The 19,435-nt window shown below is 44.2% G+C and overlaps 3 protein-coding genes across 5 annotated transcripts in view; 1 reads left to right on the forward strand and 2 right to left on the reverse strand.

Moving 5' to 3' along the window:
- The window catches only part of vars1 (valyl-tRNA synthetase 1), a 24,051-nt gene extending 22,812 nt beyond the window's left edge, over window positions 1–1,239 (forward strand). The window contains exon 29 of the mRNA XM_056601308.1: window positions 118–1,239. Coding sequence (XP_056457283.1) covers window positions 118–186 — 69 coding nt within the window. The 3' untranslated portion in view covers window positions 187–1,239. The remainder of the gene's footprint in view (window positions 1–117) is intronic.
- Window positions 340–7,247, reverse strand: abhd16a (abhydrolase domain containing 16A, phospholipase). Its single transcript, XM_056601331.1, has 20 exons — window positions 7,119–7,247; window positions 6,658–6,714; window positions 6,503–6,570; window positions 6,099–6,184; window positions 5,747–5,832; window positions 5,538–5,611; window positions 5,298–5,405; window positions 4,974–5,088; window positions 4,764–4,865; window positions 4,606–4,669; window positions 4,447–4,496; window positions 4,079–4,202; window positions 3,819–3,923; window positions 3,453–3,516; window positions 2,786–2,842; window positions 2,539–2,601; window positions 2,314–2,390; window positions 1,720–1,818; window positions 1,367–1,413; window positions 340–926 (listed from the first exon to the last, which is right to left on the reverse strand). The coding sequence occupies exons 1-20, from the start codon at window positions 7,218–7,220 to the stop codon at window positions 843–845; spliced, it is 1,632 nt and encodes a 543-aa protein (XP_056457306.1). The 5' UTR covers window positions 7,221–7,247; the 3' UTR covers window positions 340–842.
- A 187-nt stretch (window positions 7,248–7,434) lies between these two features.
- On the reverse strand, window positions 7,435–18,544 carry g6fl (g6f-like). Of its 3 annotated transcripts, none has more exons than XM_056601319.1 (11): window positions 18,357–18,544; window positions 17,659–17,985; window positions 17,011–17,331; window positions 16,776–16,811; window positions 15,898–16,230; window positions 13,417–13,677; window positions 9,859–9,981; window positions 9,301–9,374; window positions 8,958–8,984; window positions 8,352–8,398; window positions 7,435–7,992 (listed from the first exon to the last, which is right to left on the reverse strand). In XM_056601319.1, exons 1-11 carry the CDS (start codon window positions 18,433–18,435, stop codon window positions 7,971–7,973), a joined length of 1,650 nt encoding a protein of 549 aa, XP_056457294.1. In that variant the 5' UTR covers window positions 18,436–18,544; the 3' UTR covers window positions 7,435–7,970. The 3 variants fall into 3 exon arrangements, 2 of the variants coding, with proteins under 2 accessions (XP_056457294.1, XP_056457293.1); XM_056601318.1 differs by having other exon boundaries at window positions 9,859–9,984; XR_008896873.1 differs by lacking the exons at window positions 7,435–7,992; window positions 8,352–8,398 and having other exon boundaries at window positions 8,961–8,984; window positions 9,301–9,426; window positions 9,859–9,984.
- Between the last annotated feature and the right edge of the window lie 891 nt (window positions 18,545–19,435).

Here is a 19,435-nt window from a genome sequence, read left to right on the forward strand (position 1 = left end):
AGGCGGGGGGGGGGGGGGGTGAATGGATCAAAGACTGACTTGATGAATAAAAGGATTGAAGGAGAGTGAATGAAGTCTTTAATATTGTTCCTTTCCTGTTTTCTCCCCCCCCTGCAGCTGCGACAAAGCCAGGCTGAACTTGAGAAAGTGAAAGAAGCCACAGACAACTTTAAGAAAATGATGTAACTTCCACATTGTATGTTATATAGAATCGGTTTTGTGTTACATAAAGTGTCAGAGGGTGGTATGGTCTTATTAGTCTGCTGTTTTTCCAGGGCTGTCCTGTGCATAACTGATTTACTATCTTGTCTCCGTTATGCGGCAGAATCAAATGACGGCTGTAAAGGCAAATTGAATTTTCCATTCATTTTATTGAGCATATTTAATACAATTTCAAGAGAATTGTTTTTATGATACAGCTTTGTACGACGCCGAGTCCATAGAAACTAGGAGGAAAACAATTATAATTACAAAGACTGGCTGCAGTGGTAAAAACAAACGTAGCGATTTCTCCGACACCACATTAACAATAACTGTTATTGATGATACTGTGCGCCGCTGGGAGTGCAGCACAGCGTTCGCTGCCGGCTACATTCTTAGATGCAGCAGAATGGGGGGGGGGAAGAAGAAAACCCACAAGGGAGCTGGAGTGCGCATTCGTGAAAATGCATGACTACAATTAGAGCATTCATTTTTTAATCATGTTATATGACTTTGCAGAATAGTGCCAGATGTTTTCCACATGCCATAAAATAAACCCCAAACTTTGACTTATGTGCATTGGAGCCATTCCTAGATGAAATGACAGTACGCCTCCCTTGATGTGGCTCCAGGGAGCCCTTCTACAGGGTCCAGGGGGCGCGGAACTCGGAGAAGGGGAGCGGGGTGCAGTGGGTCGTCTCAAAGTTCCTCATGTACTTGCCGGCCTTGGGAGAGGGAGAGGGGTAGAGAAGGAGAGGGTGTAAGGGAAAACACCGGACTATGCGTGCAAAAGCGGCTTTCATTTGCTACCTAATAAATTGCCGGATGGGTCGGGTTGAGGAAGGATTAATTAAATAAGGAAGTCATTAAACTGGAAAGGAGTGTATAGTGCATTCGCAACTGATAGCGTTGACTTCTGTTTGATGTACTTCAATAACACACTGCTCGCCGGAATACATTACAGCGGTCAGCCGGGGAGCGTGCTACTATGGCAACCAGGAAAGTATTCCTCAGCAGTGATGTCGGACAATGTGGGTTGTATTTTTCCGAGTGAGGGTATTGGAAGAAAATAAAGAAGGCTGAGCAAAGCTCAAACAAGGAAGAGGTAGCTTATTGAATAGCTTTTTTGAGGGGGGGGGGGCATGAGAGCAGTGTGGCTGCTTACCAGGAAGAGAGCGAGCCGCCGCCTGCACTCCAATGTCATATCCTCCCCTGGAACAGAAGAGCCACCATCAGATAGGAAACCAATTACAAGCGGACGAGGTAAACGGATCACATCAGCCTCTGAGGCACTGGTTCCCAACCTTTTAAATCCGTAACCCCATTTTGAGTTCCCCATTTTTGGGCATCGGCTTCCAAACATCAATTCAACCAAATCGATATCTGCCCATAATAACAATCTCGCAGTGGACGGCTGCGTCAGTCCAAAATGTGCATCATCAAATCTCTGTTGACCGCGAGGTTGTGAAACACTGATTGAAATGAAAGGCGACGGTCAGAAGTGGAAGTGCATATTACCAACGCTCCAGGGGAAGGCGGTGCCGTGTTGAGTGCGATAGGACTGCAGCACGGTGACACACCAGTCATCATCCATCCCGTATTGACTGTACACGGTGGCTGCACAAACACACACACACTCAGTGGAGGGCAGATGACAATTTTGCACTGACATTGAAGGGGCCAGAAATAGAACGAGACACTCACAGTAGAGAGCGGATGACAATTTGCACTGACATTTAAATATTTTATTTGGGACTTTAATCATTGGATTAGATTAAAATGCTGAAAAAGGGCATATGGATATTCAGAGTGCAAGGGGGTGTGTGTGTGTGTGTGTGTGTGCCCAGGTGTCGAATCCCCTCTGCTTGAGGATTGAAGAGAGGCAGCACAAATAAAAGGTCAGGGGTGGTGTGTGAACAGTTGATCTAATCTCTTCCTTCTGAACCCTACTGAAAAACCTCAGGTAGTGGCATGAAGTCCCGAGCTAATCTTCCTCATTAAAAGGGATAACAGTTGATCCCCCTCTCTGCTTTCCCCTCCTGTACACCTTAACAAATGAGGTTCTGTTTTTCTATGCCACACTGACCACTAATGAAACCCCCACATGCCTACCTTCTGCTGTGGTGTTGGAGGCCCCAAGCCACTCTCTCACCACTCGGACTCCTTCGTCTGCCATCACCTTCGGGTACCTGGGAGGCAGAATGACATCAACTCTCTTACAGTGTACTCCGTAGCATCGCACATATACAAAAAATATATATCGAAAAGTAAACCAATCATAAGAACGAAGAAGTGAACGATGAGGTAAAAAAAACTTCTAACTACTAATTCCGTTACCTAAACTGCAGGAGTTTTAGCAGCAAGTCATTTCCTCGGTTGGACATTATGTCCTCTGGTCCCCTACGGAGCAGAACCAAGATGAATCATCAACGTCCAGAGAGCCCCGTTGGTGCAATACATCATTATGAAGTGGTTTTACCTAGAACCCCTCACTTGTCTTCAACAACATGTGGGTAGGCAATATGCATGCTGTAGCTTTGTGTTTTCATATATCTTGAGAGAGGTCTTAAGAGAGAGCACTTACGTGGTAGTGATGATCTCATCTTTAGTTCTCCTGATGAGCAACACTGGTCCCGGGTATCTGGGAGAGAAGTAACGAGTCAAACACTGTTCACCGCAAGGAGAGGCTCTCAGTCCTGATGCCTCCTGCAGACGGAGCGTATACTCATACATATTCGGACTCAAACATCCTGTACGAGGGATGGGATTATTATTTAAGATGTTTTTATTATTCATAGCAATTAGGAGGTTCATTCCTAATATTTCGGTTCTTCAGCAATCTCTAAGCATACATTTACACATTAGTTTCATTTGAAGTTTCTAAGATAAAGACTGTTAGAAAACCCATTGTGCATTCATGCATCATACATTTTCCAATGTGCAGTGCACCCATGTGTGGTAGAGAAAATACACACCATATAGTGTCTCATAGTTACATTTACTGCTAATTATTTTTGCCTTCTCTACTTTTGTTTACAACTTTAATAGATGTGCACAGGCTCATCATGAATCAATCTCTGCCCCATGCTTAAATCATTGTGCTAAATTATTCCCTGAAAGTCCCTCCAGGAACCAGGCGTCTTTCAAGATTTTGACCATGTAAAGGGCTCTACAAGTAGAGATAAGGAGCTGCAGTGTGTCCTTAGCTGCTTTGGTTGGGTGCTGTTGTGTAGTCTGTGTGTTCTACTCACTGGCAGAGCTGCTTTGCATTGTTCAGATTCATGTACTGCCTTACTGTGTGATGTACCAGCGGTGCTGAAAAAACAACAATCTAATATGAAGCATAACTTGATAAGAGAGCACTTTCAGGCCCCGTCTGATTCATTCATTCTTTATTATTTTCCATTAGTTATTTTTTAGCTTGTGTGTCACAAACACTTCATTATCCAGCTCAGTTGTACTTGTACTACTGTAAAACCAAGGTGCGACAAAAGCCAAGTCAACTTCTAAAAAGGACATTGCATTTTCTCTAACTCAATTTACAATGAAGACAGTAGCTAGGTGCGGTTGTGTTCTTTGTGGAGCTATGAAATTCCACCCCATCAGAATGGACTTACTCCAACTGGCTGGCATGACTTTCAGGGCCAGAGGTAGGAGGTCATCAAAGGACGCGTCCAACACCACCGCCTTGAGCTCCGGATATGACATCACAGCCCAACTGGCTGTGATAGGACAAACATGGGACCAGGAGGTTGGAGAAGAAAATGCGAAAGGAAATTAAGAAAAAATAACTTAAGATTTACATGAAGTACGATTATCATAACGAAAAAGAGAAAAACACATTATATCAGATGTGTGTTATTCATTCTTCACATACCTGTGAATCCTCCAATGGACCATGCATAAATAATGATGTCGTTGAGCTGGAAGCCCAGTTTTTGCATGGCGAACTGGATCACCACATCCATTGCATTGGCCTCATTCTGGGGGAAGGGGACTCCCTGGGGGACGGGGGGTAAGGCAAAGAACCTTCATGTTGCCGAACACGCATGTACATAATTAAAACACGTGTAGAACCAGTGGCTTAGGGGCGAGGCTCCGTTATGCCGAATTGGAGGAATCCAAATCAGGGGCATGAAACTTTAATACCCTCATGTCAGCGTCGCATCTGATCACTGGAAACCCACCAACGGGAAAGGGCAAAAGTTCTGTTTGTGAGGAGCTGCACTGAAAAAGTCTGCTTACCGTGCTGCCTCCGAAGCCAGGGTGGTTCCATCCCAGTACAGAATAGCCTCCTACAGCAGCCAACACACAAACAAGACAAGATTACTAATGCATAAAATACTAAAAGGTTTTTAATATTTTCAAGCTACAGACAGATTAGCAATGTTGGTGATAACCCACCTTCCAAGGGAGTGTTCATACAGCCCACCTCATAGAAGCCTGCGTTCCCCTCACAACAGATGACCTACATAACGATTAAAAAAGGTTATTACAAATGAATACGTTTAAATCTATAGGCTCAACTCCCACATCACAACAGAAACCGTGGACACATTTACCAGAGTGCTTCCGCCTGGCCTTCCATCTGCCCTCCGGTCGACGAACATGGTGTCGATCTCATTGCCGTCACAGGCCACCAGCTTGTTCCTCTGGCCATTAAACTGGAGAACACAACAGATGGAAGAGGTGTCAGCGGCAGGGAGCTGGGGATGTGTGTCTACAGCCCTCATCACTGTGTTGATTAACAATGTGGTGGCTGTGGTGGTCACCTCCTCAATGAGCTTGGCCTGGCCTTGCTGAAGCATGGGCCTCATGGCTTTCTGCAGCAGGCCCACGGAGCCTGGGTACAGCATCCTCCGCCCAAACGAGTGGGCGATGAGGAAACTGCAAGACGGGCGGGATGTAGAGAGATCACGTTGACATTCAGAGAACAGCGTGTATGAGGGGTAGTGCAGAATGAGATGTCCACGAAGGTCGTGCACCGCATCATTAAATCCACCATTGTCCAGCCGTTCGCCAAACCGCAAGGCTTTAATGGGAATTTGATTCTCGAGGGAAAGACTGCAGTGTAATGTGATGCAGTGCAGGTGTACCTGATCACGTGGCATGGCAGAGTGCGGACCTGTTGGAGGACACCATCTGCTGCACCCCTCAGCCTGCTCTCTGGCTTAAGAAGTGACACACCTGCCTTCGACAACTTCCTGTAACACACACACACACACGGTCACAAGGTCACAAGGTTATCAGTGACCCAGACACAGACCACAGGACGCGCGTTTACCTTGGAAGTGCGTTTGCTGTATAATGCCGTCTGAAAAGAACATCCAACTTACGGATTACTGAATTCTGTCCAGCTGAAGTCCACAGGCCAGAAGGAGAAGTCAAAGTCGAAGCATCTCAGTTTTTTCTACAACAGAGAAGAGAAGCATGAAATATGGACAAACAATCCTTTGAGACCTCAACCCTGACCATCATTTGGTTGAATTTCTTGGGAATCCGTCACAAAAGAAAGCGAAAAAAAAAAAAGAGGTTCTAGCCTCACCTTGTTACTGGGAGTGTTATTCTTCCTGGTTTCCTCCAGAATAGAAAAGAACTGAACATACTCAGAGTTCTTCCATCTTCCCCAGCCTACACAACATCATGTATGAGAAAGAAAGGAGAATGAGAGATTGAGGGAAGGAATGGGGGACTGTGTACTGTACTACATAACACCAGAGGCAGAGACTCCATCCTGCGTTGCCTAGAGGAACTACTTTATATGCTTATGGAGTACTGTAGAACACCTTATGCAACCATGTCAAGGTTATGGAAATCATATTTATATGCAGCGTTGGTAGAAATCAGAGGAGAAGACATGCCGGTCTTGATGGTTTATGAAAAGGTTGTAGCCTCACCTCTAAGACAGACCACGCCAAGAAGACAGATCAGAACTGTTCCCACATACTGACTGACGGGCACGAATTTACTGCTGCAGATATAACCTGTGGACAGAGAAGGGCACATATAAACATATATTCCCACTCTCGCACACAGGACTTTGCAACAAGCATGTTAAATATCAAACACAGGACTAAATCCGGTCAGGAATTAAATGGAAATCATTAAGGTGCCAATTCATAATATACCCAATTGTACTGCAGTTGCTAAATAAACCAAACCATAACTATGCCTATGCTAAAGGTTAAACAATATTTTTATTGGGGAATTTTCTTTTTCCTAAATTTACTCAATTTATTGACTTTTATTCTGCCAATGTGCAGATGTTTATCTGTCAATACAGGGCACCAAACCAAACTCCCCTTTCCTGTAGAGATAGCAGAGGAGCAGAGGAGAGCTGTAGTAAGACAGCGACCACAACACTGACGCCTGGAGGAGCAAGAACACAAATGTGAATATTTATTTGACCTTCATTATTGCATTCTTAAACGCATTTGTTAAGGCAGTCGTACTGACCCAGCCAATGACACTGTCGGTGTGTTTTTCAAGACGAAGGGGTTGGTAGTTCCATCCCTGAGAAATGGAAGGAGAATGAAGGTAGACTCATTGACAAAACAATATTGCTGAATGAACTTTACAGCCTCTTGCTGTCTAATCATTCATTTCTATGTTTATTCAAGTGGGCTGTATAATCTAAAAGATCATCTTGGATTAGCTTTCCCGAGTAAAACGAAACAATGAATACTGTAGTTACAAGGAGATATATCCTTGGTGTACATGTGCATATAATGTCGTTGTCGTATCTCCGTTTGATTGGACCTTGATCTGGCTCAGTAGGTGACAGCCGTTTCACGAACGGACTATCATTTCAAAAACACTCCCGACACTTCCGGGGCCGCATAACAAGCTAACCGTTTGAATCATATATATCTTCGCCACTCGCCACTACGGATGAAAAACATTGAAATGGTCCATACCCTCCTCCTGGCGCTGCTTTCGGGTCGCGACTGGCCAGGAGAACTGTGAATTCGCTGTAAGTTAGGCCCAAAGAAAATACGAAGCCACATCCAACCGGCCATTATTCCTCTAAGACTACTACGGAAGCCCGCAGCAGCCGGAAAACGAATCGCAAAGAAAATATTTGGGTATTTCTTATTATTTTAGAAAAATTATTTGAGAGTTCTTAACTTTTCACATTTAACACAACACATGATGGAAAAAATAATGTAATTTTAAAAAAAAATGGCCAGAAATGTAACGCTATAATAATACATGAATAAGCAATAAGTACATTTTACGGTAGGAAGAGTTTTATTGTTTTATTGTTTTATTGTGTTCAGGTCATTGTTCAGGTCATTGTTGTGTTGTACAATAACATACAAAAAATAAGGTAGAATAAGACTTCTCAAAACGGACTTCTTAATAACCTATCATCCTAACCTGACAGTGTTACATCTCTCCCTTCTGTCAATTTTGGGCATTACTCTATAGGTCTACAGAGAGTCCTTATTGATATTTTGTGTTATGTACATTACTTATGTGTATATATTACGATACAAAAACACTATATTTCACAGCAATACTGACTCAGTTGTTTTTTGTTAAATTTTGTTGCATTAATATATAAATGTGTATATATGTATAATTAGGCGTCTTCCATCATACGTTTTTCAATAAAGGCCTACAAATTACACAAACAATTCGGTGGCATTTCCCAGACAAATTGACGTGACATTTATTTGTTACTTCGATTCAAGTACGCCTTCTGTTGCAGCTCGGGACCGAAATAATTTGACAGTTGACTTGAATGAGGAGTGAGTAGGTGATGATCAGCACTGGCTTGGCTCAGATCTGAAAACAGAACACAGACACTCAAGGACATTTATTTAAATGCCTCTTAACAGGAAAATAGGCAACCCCCACGCACACACAATAAATCCCAAACTAGTTGCTCCCAGTACACAGAGTGATGTAATACAACAGTGTCAGAGAGATGTTCATGCCAGTTTGATGTGTGTGTGTGTGTGTGTGTGTGTGTGTGTGTGTGTGTGTGTGTGTGTGTGTGTGTGTGTGTGTGTGTGTGTGTGTGTGTGTGTGTGTGTGTGTGTGTGTGTGGTGTGTGTCGTTGTGTCTCTTTTTATAGATCGCAGTCTATTTTTACAGACTGCGATCTTCGCATCCACACAGGTGAGTAGAGGATGTATGCTCACCGATCCAACTCCCTGTAGATATCATCTCCTTCTCCTGGTTTCAAATCCTGACAAGGTTGAGAGAGAAATAAGACGAGGGAGCCAGGGAAATGCAATGGGGGGAGTGAGGAGAAGAAAGAGGAGGGACACCTGTGGCAAAGGGGTTCTATTTATTTACTCCCCAGACTGCGGTGCAGTTGATTTGTTAATCTCACTAATGTAAGGTAAGATGGCGGCCTGTCGATAAATTTATCTGAAAGAGGGCAGACGGATTGGTGGGGAGGATTGCTGACAGCTCTGAGAGAGGCAGAAGAGAGAGGGAAAGCTGTGTGTGTCTATATGCTTTTCTGTGACAGTTGCCAACACTTCCTGACACTTCTACGCACGCATCTGCTGCACACACGCACACACACACACACGCACGCACGCACGCACGCGCGCACGCACGCACGCACGCACGCACGCACGCACGCACGCACGCACGCACGCACGCACGCACGCACGCACGCACGCACGCACACACACACACACGCACACACACACACACACACACACACACACACACACACACACACACACATATATTTACACAAAACACACACACACATACACAACACAATGGCTCACCATGTAGACGGAACCCTGTGGAGACGTCTGTTCGGGAGGAGAAACACAAAAAGACAGCTTTAACAACCATCCAATCACAAAAATAGGGAGGACAGGACAATGAAAAGATGGTGGGGAAATACAAGGGAGGCATATATGTTAAATATATAAAAATGGGAGAGAGAGAGAAAGAGAGATACGATTGAAAGAAAAATCAGCATTCAAGGTCGGCATGAAAAAGGGAAAGAGAACGACAAGTAAGGAGGAGATTAGGAAAAGAAGGGAAAGTAGGAGAAGAGGACAGGAAAAGGCACTGAAATTCATCAGAGATTATTGAAATGTGGCGAGAGCATAAATCCATCACCAGTCTCATGTCCTCAGGATTCTCATAGATGTTCTCTGCCTCCCAAGAGTGACGAGAGAGGGACTGTTCAATACCTGCATTGGGAAACAAACACGCAAAAAAGACGCATACACAGACATGTGCACACTAACACAGCCCACACACACACACACAGACAGGCGCACACAAATATACATATACAGGCACACACAGTCAGACACACATAGACACGTGTACACACATATACATACACAGGTCCAACACACACGTAGACATATGCACAAACAGACATATACACACAAACACACACAGACACACGCATTAACACACACAAACAAACGCAGACACCCATCAACAGAAAACCAGGCACATACATACACACATCCACAGGCACACACACACACGCACGCACGCACACACAAACACACACACTCAAAAAAACAAATGCACCAGCACACAGAGGGGCCAGAGTCATTTCATCAGCCGCACAAGATGTCATGGTCCATATCACAGCTGAGGGGACGTAAGATGGAGAGGACACAGGGAACTGTCAAAAAATGAAGGCGCCGGAAGACTCACCACGCTGAGAAATGTGTCTCTGTCTCCATAGCAACACGCCGACAGCCGCAGCAACCAGGGGCACCAGGAGTAATAAAGCAGAGAGTGGGGGGAGCAGGGAGGGGGCGGCCACACCAGCGCTCTCTACTAGAGAAACGAATGAGAAAGAAAGAAAGACAATGAGAGAGGGAGAAAGGCCGAAAAAGAAAGTGCAGGGAACATACATTGAGGGTCCAGCTGGATAGACTCATCCGCTCATATTCAGTTGAACATTGCAGAGAGAATTCTCCACGCCGCTTTGCTGCTTCTGACCTGCTTCTCAACACGTTACACACATTTACATCATGCTGCGGCCAGTCCATCAATAGGTAAACACAGCCAACATAGAGCCAGCAGTCTAGGTCTTTGGTGGTGTTGAACAACTCAATGGGTATCGGTTTGACAGGCTCAGTTTGGAAAACATAAATAAGTGATGATGAGATCAGGCAAAAACTTCACTAATGGGGAGCCTCTGAGATCAAAACAAACACCTTTATAGTAAAGTGCAGCTTTTAATGAGGAATTATACGAGGTGCTAAAGGGAATCTGGATTTTTTTGCATTGTACGTTTTACATTTTGACTTTATTAGTTGTGGGTGTTTACTGGGGATTGCATAGCCAGCAGAATCTCTTTTTCTCATATTCCCCTCGGTATCTACTCCTAGCGACAACTTGCCTCTGGGTAGATTGGCAAGCATAACAGTGTGGTGTGCAGCGTTCTGGGACATTAAAATAAGTAAAAGTCTCAGGGGGAAAGCAGAGAGAGAATGCGCAGGCGCTCAACTGGCGCCCAATTCCATTTTTATTCCATAAGCAAATATTAGCTCGCTGTTAAACTATTTAAATTTTTACGGAAAGAGAAGCAAATGCAAATACAAATTGTCAGCTTTATTTGCACAATAGTTTGGATGACTTCATTCTTGCAGCAGCCCGCGGGGAACTGGTGGAGACGAGGAGGAGGTCCTGGCTCCTACAGAGATTAACGCTTTGATGGTTGATCCACCTCAGAGAGTGAAGGTTAGGCCACAACGGCGGCATGCACGCTTTCCATTAAAAACAACTAGGAATAGCATCACGGAAAGTTGGAATTAAAAGAAGAAAATGAGAAAGGAAGAATTGAATTGTCTGAAAAGTCCTGTGTAGCTCGTGTGACAGAGCATGGCCTTGGGGCGGCCAGGGTTTGTGGTTCAATTCCCATGCTTAGAATGTATTCACTAGGAGTTCTATTAGCATATCCTAAAGAAAAGTGACTAATGATGTATTGAAATGTATGGCTATTGGAAATTCCTTCATGTAATATTCATGCAGCCGTGAACTGATGAAGAGTTTATTACAGAGTCATGGCAACTATACCTTTCCAGCCAGACTTGTGTTCAGGTTCATCCAACTTTATTGATAAAAGCCTCAGCCTTCAGAGCTCACCTCAGCCCTGCTGTCGGGGCATCTAGTTGGCCTCTCTGTAATCAATCATTATGTGCTGTGTGAAATGTAATTGATTGGGGTGTGTGTGTGTGTGTGTGTGTGTGTGTGTGTGTGTGTGTGTGTGTGTGTGTGTATGTGTGTATAAGGACTAGGCTAATGGGATATTGTGGTTGGAGCTGACCCCCGTACTGACCTGAACAGTACACCATGCCAACTTGAACGTATGAATTATGGTAATTGAGTGCAGTGGGGCGAAGACATAAATACCCCCTATTTCTCCCTAGCTCTCACTCCCCCGCTCTCTGCCGTCTTTCTTCTTATCTCTAATCTTCCCATTCTCCACCTGCCACCTACCCCCTTGACTCCCTTTTTTTTCAAAGGAGGCGGATTCGTATCCTGGTGATTGTGGATAAGGGTTGCTGACAGGAGACCACGTAGCTACTCCAGTACTTAGAATACGGTCCAACATAGAACAGGAAATTAGCGATGTAATGCACTTGAAGATGATTTAAATTTGTGTTGGTAATGCAGTCTGCCTCTGTTCTGTATTTTATTAAATCGAATGTTCATGAATTTTTTATGTTGTACTTTTTCCTCCCATGCTCTTTAGCCTTCACTGTCAGATTTTTTTTCTTACACAATACCGTTGTTCTATACATCTGTCTGTCTGTCTATCAATTAAATTATCTAGAGAAAGATTGAGGCATTTTTAGATTTCAAAAGTGGATCTACTTTTCCACATGCATTTACGTTCAACCAGCCGTGTAGGAACACATTTCTATTTGATGCTATTATAATGAGAATGCACAACTGTGTACCTCAGCCCTGTCTCCATGACTATTTCATGCATTGTACAAAATGTGGGATAGCCGCACTCATGAATTATTTGGTGCTGCCTGAGCTACCGGGCTTCCATTGTGGCGGATCAGGGAACCACTAATCGCTACGGCATAGCATCCCCTCATAAAGGCAGTGCACTACAGACTGCTGCAGGTCCAACACTTGTGGAATCAAGTATTTTCTGTGCTTTTCTCCGCCATTAAAATTCTCTCTCTCTGAGCAATCGTTTTTTAGTCTCTCATTAATTGAGTTATATGTGAGCATTTGTTGGCTGTGAATACACTTCCACCATGGCAATCTTAGCAAGACCCTGATCCAGCACTTACCAAGTGACTAGAACATTTCCTCTCTCGCTCGCTTCCCTCCATCTCCATCCCTCTTGCTACAGTACCATCAGCGTGCATCACAATGAGCTCTGGGCTTCACACCAGGACTGATGTATACGGGAGGTCTAAGACAGAGCTCATCACTGCTTAGGGATCCATTGAAGTGTCACGTGACCCTGTGTGCAGGGTCCGCCACTAATAAATAGTATAACATTACATTCCCCAACAGCCATAGTGGAGTCATTTACGTAACAGGCCCATTATTTTAATTGCAGAATCACTCTTTACCCTGCGCTTAGACCAGCATCACTTAATGATGCCTAGGAATACTATGTGTTCAGCAATTGTGCATACAATGATCCTGACATTAATTACTGTAATACATTTCACAACCATCTACCAGAATCTACTATCTAGGTAAAGAGCCTATGTCCCCGAAACAAGAAGATCCTAGCCACCCAGTATGTTGTCTAGGTTTTACCTTGTGCATCGATGCATAGAACAATACTGTGCTAAGATTATAGAATGCAGAACATAGCAGGTTTTTTCGTTTCGTTCACCGGTTTGGACAAAACAAAGATACAGCTGTGGGAGCTTTTTAAACACTCGTTATAATGTCTATAATTAATTAAGTAAAATTATGGCCAACTGCCCAAATTCAGAGCTGAGTCTAACATAAATCATGGTGGATTTACATCTGTAAATATATAGTACATAAACCTGTCAACCATTAACCTGGGTTCTTAAGAAGCTGGACATATAATTCAAGGCCTTAAGAAAGATATTTCAAGTGTTTTATTTTTTTAGTTTGTTTGTTTCTAGTTAGCAGTTTACTGTTTTATCCCTCTACGGCCCTTGAATGAAAATGCAAATCCAATTAATTATTATTATTATAATAAAAAATAAATATTATTATATTATATTACAGCTGGTCTGAAGCCTTGACTCCCACCTGTAGTGGGCAGTGTGACGGTGTACACTGCCCCGATCACCTGTCCGTTCCTCAGCAGCATGGTGCAGGTGTATTTGCCGGCGTTGTCGGCGGTGATGGGCAGGCTGATGTTGACGTTGATTTTGCCGGGCCCTGGACTGAAGCTGCGTGGCCTGCCACTCCTGTTCTGGTGGGACCACCCCACCTTTTCCACCTGGGATATCCCTGAGTATCTGCAGGATATGTACAGCGAAGAGGACGTGGACGAGGGACTGACTTCCACTAGAAGATGAGCAAGAATTGGAATGTGGGGAAGAACACTTTAAAAATAGAAAATGCAGTGAGTGCTGTAGTATAAAGTGAGTTTGAAAATATTTTTTTATAAAGCCACACGAATAAAAAAAAAATAATATATATATATATATATATATATATATATATATATATATATATATATATATATATATAAAATCTGAAATATAGGCCTACAATAAAGTGACTCTATAGGCCCCGTCAACACGGAGCCGAAACGGGCGAAAACTATCTGGTTTCGTTTTATCCGGTTCAGGAATATCTCCGTAAAGACGGATTCATTGCGAAACCGCATCGAGCTGTAGAAACGCTGTAGTACATATTCAAGGCGCTGGTTCTCCACCGAAAAAAGTGGAGCGCATCAAGCCTGCGCGCTGTATACAAATATTCAGTCACGAGGAAATTCAACCTCTTAAATTGATCAGAAATGCTTTTTAATGTACATGTATACATTTATCAAGGGGCTGTATTTAAAGCTACAAAAAGCAAAAAAAAAAAGCATTCAACCAATTCTTCGCCCAGCGGGTGGGGGGGGGGCAATGACGTCATCGTTTGCGTTTCAGGCGTCCTTACGAATCCTAACCCGAAACCGCATAGGTCAAAATATATTTGAAACCACCCTGGGGCATGGTTTCAGAAATGTGCGGTTTCGGGAACCGGGTCTGCCGGCCCCGTCTGGGCGGTCGGCCGAAACGCATTTCACCCAAAAAAATCGGCTCCGTGTGGGCGGGACCTAAGATCTGCAACTTTGGCACAGACAACAACATGCTGTGGTGTGAGGTGTTTTTCAAGGACACCTCACACCCCAAGAATCCACGGGATCTAACCATGGACTCTCTCTGAAGGCAATTTATCAGACTAAGTCTGATAAATAAAAATGATATTTGTCACAAAAAAAGACTACCAAATGATGGTTTATGAATAAAAAATAGCGACACATTGTTTGAGGGCATACAATTACGGATAAACAGTTAGGAGAACTGTTTAAATAAAAGGCCAAGGATGACGCTGAAAAAGAACAGTGGCTGGTGAAAAACAACACCAAGAACAATCCACTGCAGGGTCAAAATAATATATATTCATTAAAGCCATTTGCTGCTAATGTGTTGCTTGACTGTGACTGATGCTTAGTGTCTCATCAAACTAAAGTGTGAATCCATCTGAGTGTAATCAAGCCACACAGACCTGTACACACCCTTATGCACTGGCACACGTACACACGCACGCACGCACGCACGCACGCACGCACGCACGCACGCACGCACACACACACACACACACACACACACACACACACACACACACACACACACACACACACACACACACACACACACACACACACACACACACACGCTACAACACATTTCAGTCTTGATTAGAGTTATCAGTGTGCCGCCTCTCGTCTTTGTGGGAGGGCAGAAAGTATTATCATACATAATGATACTTTTAATGAGGTGGGGTAAAAATATATGTGTCACATGATTGGTGTGTGCGTGCATGCTTGCATGTGGGAGAGAGATAGAGTGTGCGTGGGTGGCTTTGTTTGACAGATTTGGGAAATGTGTGCACAGTTGACCTGTGCATGGAAGAGTGTGAGAGAGAGAGAGACTGAGAGAGTGAGAAAGGGATTGTCTAATTGTTGGAAAAATAATAAAAATAATAAAATAAAGGCTGCCGGTATGTGGGTGCGTGTGTCTGCGTGTGTGTGTGTGTGCATGTTCAGGCATGAGCATTTGTGTCAACGCAGGTCTGAGAGACTTATGAAAAAGGTGTGTGCGTGTGCATTGGTGTGTGTGAAAGATGTGTGCAACACGGTGACAGTGACAGATGGGCTGCTGATGTGGGGGCAGCTGTGATGGATGCCAGCAGGGCCGTGATTAGTAAAGCATCTCAAGGCCGTGAAGACAGCGTAATGCGTGTGTCCAGGCATGTGATGTGAGCGCACGCATTAAAAGTTGCGTTATGTGTGCACGTATTAAAAGGTGGGGGTCACACTAGATCACACCTTCTTGCTCAGCTAACAACCAGCATAAAAAAAGACAGGGCCCAGTGATATAAGATGAAGAAAAAACATTGTGTATTTACTAGTATGTACACAAAAGCAGTAGTACCAATGTAAACGTAAATTCAAACCATGTTATATATAAGGCGTTATGCACCCTGACCTGCTCCTTCCCCCGTAGCTACCTTTGAGCACGCTCAGCGTGGTCCTCTGTCTGTAGCATTTATCATCGTGGAAGACGTCACAGGTGAAGACACCAGAGTCTCTGATCTCCGGGCTCAGTAGGAAGGAGAAGAAGCCGGAATGGGCGTTGTATGGCGGGCCTGCCAGCTGAAGCAGCGGACTCCCCTCCACTGGAGGGGCCGTGGAGTCCCTCCAGCGGTCGTACTGGTACACCAGCTTCGGAAACATCCTCTTTTCCAGATTCTCCCAGCGGACCAGCACGGAGTCGCCCTCGTAGGGTGGACAGGCCAAGGGATGGGGCTGGTTGGCCACACTGCCGGTGGAGATCTGAAGGTCTGTTTAACGAGAGAGAAACATAGTATGGTTTGGGAGAGAGAGAGTTGGAGGCGACGGAGAGAGAGATTTGAAGGCCGATGGAACTGCAGGGTATGATAGAGTAAGAATGATAGAGCGACAGAGAGGGTTAGGCAGTTGAAGGTGAGAGTGAGATACGTAGAAGAAAGACGAGGTAAAAGAGAGTATCAGAAAAAGTAACATGAGAAAATGAGCAAATTCGAAAGAAGAGAAATGTCGTAAAACATTAAGCAGAAATCGCTTTAGAGTCACAAGGACAATGTGAATGAGAAGCAAATGAAAGGATCAAGAATAGAAAAGAAGAAATAGTGCGGGGCTAAAAATAGTGTCTCAATGATACAATGCAGACAAGGACAGAGAAAATAAGCATTGAGAGAGAAAAGAGGCGAACTGAGATAAGAGAGAATGTTTGACAACAATGAGGATTACGTTCTTATGTTCTCAGCGCGGCATCTAATGCTATTCTTGCATTTCACCCTGGCAGATTTGCAAAGCGCTGACACTGAGCTTCCAGAAAGTCACTCACCGTTTGGTACCTTGGTGAATGAGGCCACCGTGGCATCTGTGTGGAATGAAAAGCAGAGAGGTATATACATAAAAAATGGCTAAATAATGAATTATACATATCAACTATAATATTAATGGGAGAGAAATCTCTGCAGAATGAATACTCCTAAAGTGGTCACACGGGAAGTATATACTTTTAACTGGAATTAACAAGACTGATAAGACAATTGGTTTCTATTTTGATGAGGACTCACCGCAACCACAAGGCACCACATTACTACTTTCCTGCTGCCAAATTATGTCTTCTCTGCTGACATCCATCTTCACGTCAACGTTGAAGGAGAAGTTGCCTACGCTGCAGTTGTATTTGGGCTGAATCACACAGACGTAGGTGCCTTGGTCGTTCTGGTTGAAGTGGGGGATCTTCGTCAGGGTCTCCATCCGCCTCACCTCTGACCTCAGTGGCGTGCCGCCAGGGCCCGCCCAGGTGATGCTGCCGACCATGTAGTTGGGGACGACGCTGGCCTCGAGCCGGAGGATGCCATATGGCAGGGGTGAGGCGGGTACCATGGTGACTGCAGACGACAGGGCAGTGTAACATGGGATTAATGCCTCTGGACGGAGACCGCCCTCCCTTAGTGAGTCGCATTCATCACCCAGGCCACCACTGCCATGTGGAGCTGATCATTTGTCAGTGAGGACTTATTTGCACATTCTTCTGCAGGGGTGTATATCGGGGGCTTCAAAGGAGGATACACTTTTGCATCCATTCAAGGTATATTCATAAATATTCACTAAATATAATATAGAAAAAGAGAAAAACAAAATAACAAAACAAAAAAAGTACGATAGACAGGTTGGCGATAGGTATAATGGATATGGATGTAAAAAATATACTCTACCAGTGAGTAAGGCGTGCAATATGACCTTTCTCAGTTTCCTTTCCTGCTTTTCGACCAAGCAGGTGATAAGGCCTTGATCACCCATTTTGGGTACGAAGAGCAGAGAGAAAACCCCAGACTCCAGGAAGTTAGGGTCAGCCAATGAGAACTTAGGTGGACCAGATGAAACCTTCCCTTCACTGGCTGAGAGGAGGAGTTTCTCCATCCCCTTGGGGGTGCCGTGCTTGGTCCAGCTCACAGTCACTGTGCCCGTCATCTCCGGGTCAACGCAGGGCAAGGTGGTAGGCCTTCCCAGTTCTGTCACTATAATGTCATCATATTCTCTGTCTTAACACAAATATAAAGCCATTTTAGATTAGTGTTTTTAACCTGCTCCTGAAGATTTCCCAGCGTTTCCTGAGCTGCCACAAGATGGAGTATTATGTGTGCGAATGACAATAAATGTAAACGATATTCATTGTTTATGCACATACAAGGTTGGAAGGCAAATACAAATACAAAACAGTAACCTAGCAGAGATGTGTCCTTCTTTACTTGGCATTTCCTGACGTGAATAGCTACGTTTTTCAGATAAACAGGAATGGTTAGAATGGTCCTTCAAGTGAAATACGAGAGAAGGAAACTCACCAGACTGAGCACAGAAAATAAAGTTAGGTGTTACCAATATCCTAAAGGATTTTAAAAACCTTGTTCCGTACCTGTGAGAGTTTGGCCAGAGTGAATGAACGATGCCATCCAGTAATACAGAAGAGCCAAGGTATAAATGTCAAACTCCATGACTAATTCCAAGGGAATTGCAGCTTTGTCATTCACTCACTAAAAACCTTATTCTTTCCTTCTTCTGTTTCTGCACTGCAATAGCCCTGTTAAGAGATGTCTGGCAGTGTATCCAGAGGGCTATGACTGGGTCATGTCCAGGGGCTAACAGGAAATGACACAGTCAAATACAAGATAATCAACAGGAAGACGGTGTCAGGGGACTCTTCACTAAGTGCTTGTGTGTGCAGCTGATAGACAAGAATTGTATGAAAATATATATTTCCAGTGACCCTGTTCATATGTAGTTATGCAATATAACATGCAAATAAATCCCATATAAAATAACTGACCTTCACATCCTGTGGGACAAAAGGGAATGGGTTAACTAGCTGTATTCATGTCAGTATCACAATGCAATGAAAATGATTTACATACCAGAGACCTAGGGACTGGGGTTGATGAAAAAGAAAAAAAAAGAAAGAAAGGAAGACTTTTGGTTTGGTGTGGGAGCAAGCAACCCTCTGGGTACATGTCTTTACATCCCATAAATGTCTTTAATTAAGCTAAAGGTATTATCTTCTCCTCTGAGCACTATTACCCATCTCTCCATAATTACCATCGGGTGGGCGGGGGCGTGGAGAGAGAGAGAGAGAGAGAGAGAGAGAGAGAGAGAGAGAGAGAGAGAGAGAGAGAGAGAGAGAGAGAGAGAGAGAGAGAGAGAGAGAGAGAGAGAGAGAGAGAGAGGGTAATGAGAGGAAGAGAGAGAGAGAGAGAGAGAGCAGGGAATGAGAGGAAGAGAGAGAGTGAGAGAAATGGGTAGAGGTAGAGAGAGATAGAGATAGGAAGAGAGAGATAAGGAGAGCGAGAGAACAGAGTCAGGGAGAGAAAGAGAGACAGAGTGCAAGCGAGAGATGGAATGTATGTGAGAGGGCGTCGGGAGAGAGAGAGAGAGAGAGAGAGAGAGAGAGAGAGAGAGAGATAGAAAGAGAGAGACAGAGAGAGAGCGGGAGATACTTGG

The sequence above is a fragment of the Gadus chalcogrammus genome, chromosome 11 (assembly GCF_026213295.1).
Source record: "Gadus chalcogrammus isolate NIFS_2021 chromosome 11, NIFS_Gcha_1.0, whole genome shotgun sequence".
Taxonomy (NCBI): domain Eukaryota; kingdom Metazoa; phylum Chordata; class Actinopteri; order Gadiformes; family Gadidae; genus Gadus; species Gadus chalcogrammus.